This window comes from Adiantum capillus-veneris, chromosome 2 (assembly GCF_014529385.1).
Source record: "Adiantum capillus-veneris isolate H3 chromosome 2, ASM1452938v2, whole genome shotgun sequence".
NCBI classification, from domain to species: Eukaryota; Viridiplantae; Streptophyta; class Polypodiopsida; order Polypodiales; family Pteridaceae; genus Adiantum; species Adiantum capillus-veneris.
The window spans coordinates 92,417,291-92,420,882 of record NC_140932.1 but is presented as its reverse complement, the minus strand read 5'-3'; the positions used below and the strand labels follow the sequence as shown (position 1 = coordinate 92,420,882).

Sequence of the window (3,592 nt, the reverse complement as noted above, 5' to 3'; positions counted from 1 at the left end):
CTAGGCATACAAAGACACACTCAAATAAGTTCTTTCCTTTTCATTTGGACTTCTTTTATGTGTTAATGATAGAATGCCCAATAATTATTTTTCAAAATAAGACATCATTAATCTTTGAATCTATGCATACTTTATCATTCTTTAGTGGCTTTCAAAAATTTAGTGTTTGAGCTTATTGTTCTTATAACTATGTTGCTAGCCTAACCTATGTTCTAGAAATCATACTAAGGTGGAGATAGATAAGTCCTCATCTTCAAATGCAAGCCAAATGCATAGGGTGCAGGTGCTTGCCCTATATCTTTCTTATGTACAAATATCAACGTGTTGGCACTAAGATATACATTGGCAATTGTGAATAAATAACTTTGGAACTACATGTACTCAGGGGATTCATGAGCGTGTATGCAAAGTGCAATGCACTCATAATACCACAATATTTGTCTTTGTTAAACTTCTTCTCTAAGATGTTTGTTGAAATGCACTTATTGCAAGGTATGTCCAATTGGGCAAAGGAGCCCTTGGTTTTGTCATTGAATAGGCATGCAAGGCTTCTAACAATACGTTGGGGTTAGCTTTACCTAGCAGAACATGATGCTCCCATTCAAACAACTTTGTGCTGGTTTTTATTATGCATCCGCATGAGCACAACATGATGCTTCCATTTAAACAATGTTGTGTTGGTTTCTCTTATGCATCCACATGCTGTGGGAGTCTTAAAAAGAGTATCAAGAAGTTTTTCCTTTTTAATAGGTGTACCCATAATATTTTTATTGTGTAAATATTATGGTTAAATGAGAATATTTTGAGGTGATTATAAGATAAAACTAGAATCTAGGTGGTGTGTGGATCGTTAAATGAACATAAAAGAAATAACTTATGTTTTGTTTATGTACTGTATAAAGAGTGCTGTGTTGTGTGCCTCCTTTCTTTCCAGCTCAACTCTTGCGAACGAGTTGAAGAAATCTTTTGAGAAATCCATGGATTGATTTATTTGGAAGCCATATTAACAGTAAAAACATTCCATGGAATGGAGCTTTATTATGGTATCCCCTTGGGTTGTCCCTTATCTAATGATGCCACATGTGCACTACTAGTTTCCACGTCCTTTGAAACCCACCACATGCTCACCCTATATGCATGTATATTGAGCTGGGTTACGGGAACAATCCTACCTCAACAATTTGGTAGAGCGAGAAGTTGACACTTTAGTAAGTCCATCCATGATGTGTGAACGTGGTTTCTACGTGGAAGTGCTGAGCACATTTGCACAGTGTGAGCCTCCCCTAAGCTTTGTCTTCCGAGAGAGGTAAAGAAGTGAGGACGTCCGATTACTAGTTAAATCGGACGGTCAAGAAGGAGCAACGCGGATCCGAGTGGCGGATCAACAGACTGTTAAAGGCTGAACTGCTCGCGCTCTTGAGAAACAGAGTATTTGCCCCATCCGTTCAGAAGCAGCGCAAGAAGACCCCATGTCGGGACGCGGTAAGGGTGGCAAGGCGGTAAGGGTGGCAAGGGGCTCGGCAAAGGAGGGGCCAAGCGCCATCGCAAGGTCCTGCGTGACAATATCCAGGGTATCACCAAGCCCGCCATCCGGCGCCTCGCTCGCAGAGGTGGCGTGAAGCGCATCAGTGGCCTCATTTACGAAGAGAGTCGTGGCGTGCTCAAGATCTTCCTCGAGAACGTCATCAGAGATGCTGTCACCTACACAGAACATGCCCGCCGGAAGACTGTTACTGCCATGGATGTGGTGTATGCCTTGAAGCGCCAAGGTAGAACTCTCTATGGGTTTGGGGGTTAGGCTTTGCGTCCACCTTCTTGTAGTGTTGCCTCCTCATGGAGATGGTCCTTCTCCTTTCAAACAATTGTTAACGCTTGGAATGAGGGTTTTCCTTCTCATCATTAGGGTTTCATGACTGAGGTTCATCCTTCTGTGATTTAGGGGTCAATGATGCCACAGCACATTCAGAAGCCTAGAATGAATTGACAGGCATTGTATATATCTTTGTTGAATGGAATATAATATCTTGTGTCTGTCTCTAGGTCTCTTTACCTGCAGTTTATCGTTTTCAATTATTGTCTGGTTCAAGTATTATGTATAATTTGTGGAATCCCGGTTATTCATGAAATTAGTTAGATTCTTTATTCAGCTGATAGCTTGAGCACATAAGGCTACTCAAGAAATTTTGCTTAGCAGGTGTTTAGTGTACAAGCTTGAGCACATAAGCACAGCCAAGAAGGACATAAACACAGTTGGCAGCTTTGTGTTGAGCAAGAGGATGAAACCTGCTGGCTGGCTGGCTGTGAAATCACAGGCTTGATTTATCTGGTTGTTGGAGCTGCAGCTGTCACTCAAAAGGATTGGTGCCCCTGTAGAGGGGTGTGTGGGTGACTGCCCAGCCCACCGGTGACTGCTCAGCACATGAGTCAAAGTGAGTTATGTATTGATGTTGACAGAAGTGAGGTTCTTAACCCCCACATATATTTCCTAGTTGATCTTTTTTTGTGCAGTTTTGGGCTGTTATAACTGTTTTCTACACGGTTTGGTCTGCAAACCTTTAGAAAAGATGTGGAATGTTCATAACTCTTCGAAGCTTGTCCTCAGGATGGATGGTTCTAGCAAATCAGTGTAATTTCATGTATGTTTGCCCTATCAAACTAGCTTTCCAGGCTTTTTCTACATGATACGTGCATGGCAGGTCTGCATATTTGAGCTGTGCTGTGGGAAATGCCACCCCCAGGCCTGGAAACAGTGTTTTAGTGTTTCTAGTGCTTGGAGAAACTTCTGTGCCGTTTGAAACGGCAGGATCCAAAGACATTAGTAAAGCCTTGCCATGTTACCAAGTCTTGTAACAAATTAGAAAGTGAGGTAATTGACAGAGAGTTTGTTCTGAGAGAGTGTCTGCAAGTTCTGGGAGGTGGAAGCTTTATGTAGCAAGAGGAGGCATCAGCAAAATGGGATTTTTATGCTTCAATTGTTTGAAGGCTTTTGTTTTAGAGGAAATGGATATGGAAGTTGGATCACTTGAGCCAACGTAACCACTTGTATTAGAGATGTACTTTTTGGGCTGATTTGTAGTGCACATTTTGTTAAGTTGAGTGTACCCTTGCTGTTTTGAGGTCTATCTTTGCTGTTTCTGCATGGTTTTGTAGGCGTGTTTCTTCTTACTCCAACCACATCACACTAGGGAAGATGAATGATCTTGCTTGAAGTTGTGAATTGACATGGGAGGACTGGTTGAATCAATAGAATCAATTGTGAGTATAATAGAATTGGTCAATGAGTGATGGCAAGTAAGCTATGCAAAGCAAGCTGCTTGCTTTGCTTTTGTGGAAGCCATGGATGTGGAGTCCTGCAAACAATATCTTTGGAAACAAACATGAGGTAGATTCGTGTATACTCTTTTAACATGAAAAATTTAGGTGAACATCTTGCAAGCATATCATAAGTAATAACTATGCATCATCGTAAGCATTTGATTCACATAATTGGTTGAAATTTAAAGATTACCACATGTAGCTTTCTTGTGCATTCATGATCCATTTTTGTACTACTTATATGAAAGCATATAAGTTAGGGTACCATTCCTTTGGT

The 3,592-nt window shown here is 41.2% G+C and overlaps 2 protein-coding genes across 2 annotated transcripts; both read left to right on the top strand.

Moving 5' to 3' along the window:
- The first annotated feature begins 392 nt into the window (after window positions 1–392).
- Window positions 393–2,035, top strand: LOC147463187 (histone H4-like). Its single transcript, XM_086495683.1, has 2 exons — window positions 393–492; window positions 1,488–2,035. The coding sequence occupies exons 1-2, from the start codon at window positions 393–395 to the stop codon at window positions 1,796–1,798; spliced, it is 411 nt and encodes a 136-aa protein (XP_086351809.1). The 3' UTR covers window positions 1,799–2,035.
- Window positions 2,036–2,419: 384 nt separating this feature from the next.
- Window positions 2,420–2,888, top strand: LOC147463186 (uncharacterized). Its single transcript, XM_086487703.1, has 3 exons — window positions 2,420–2,429; window positions 2,509–2,626; window positions 2,697–2,888. Exons 1-3 carry the CDS (start codon window positions 2,420–2,422, stop codon window positions 2,848–2,850), a joined length of 282 nt encoding a protein of 93 aa, XP_086343829.1. The 3' UTR covers window positions 2,851–2,888.
- The last annotated feature ends 704 nt before the right edge of the window (window positions 2,889–3,592 follow it).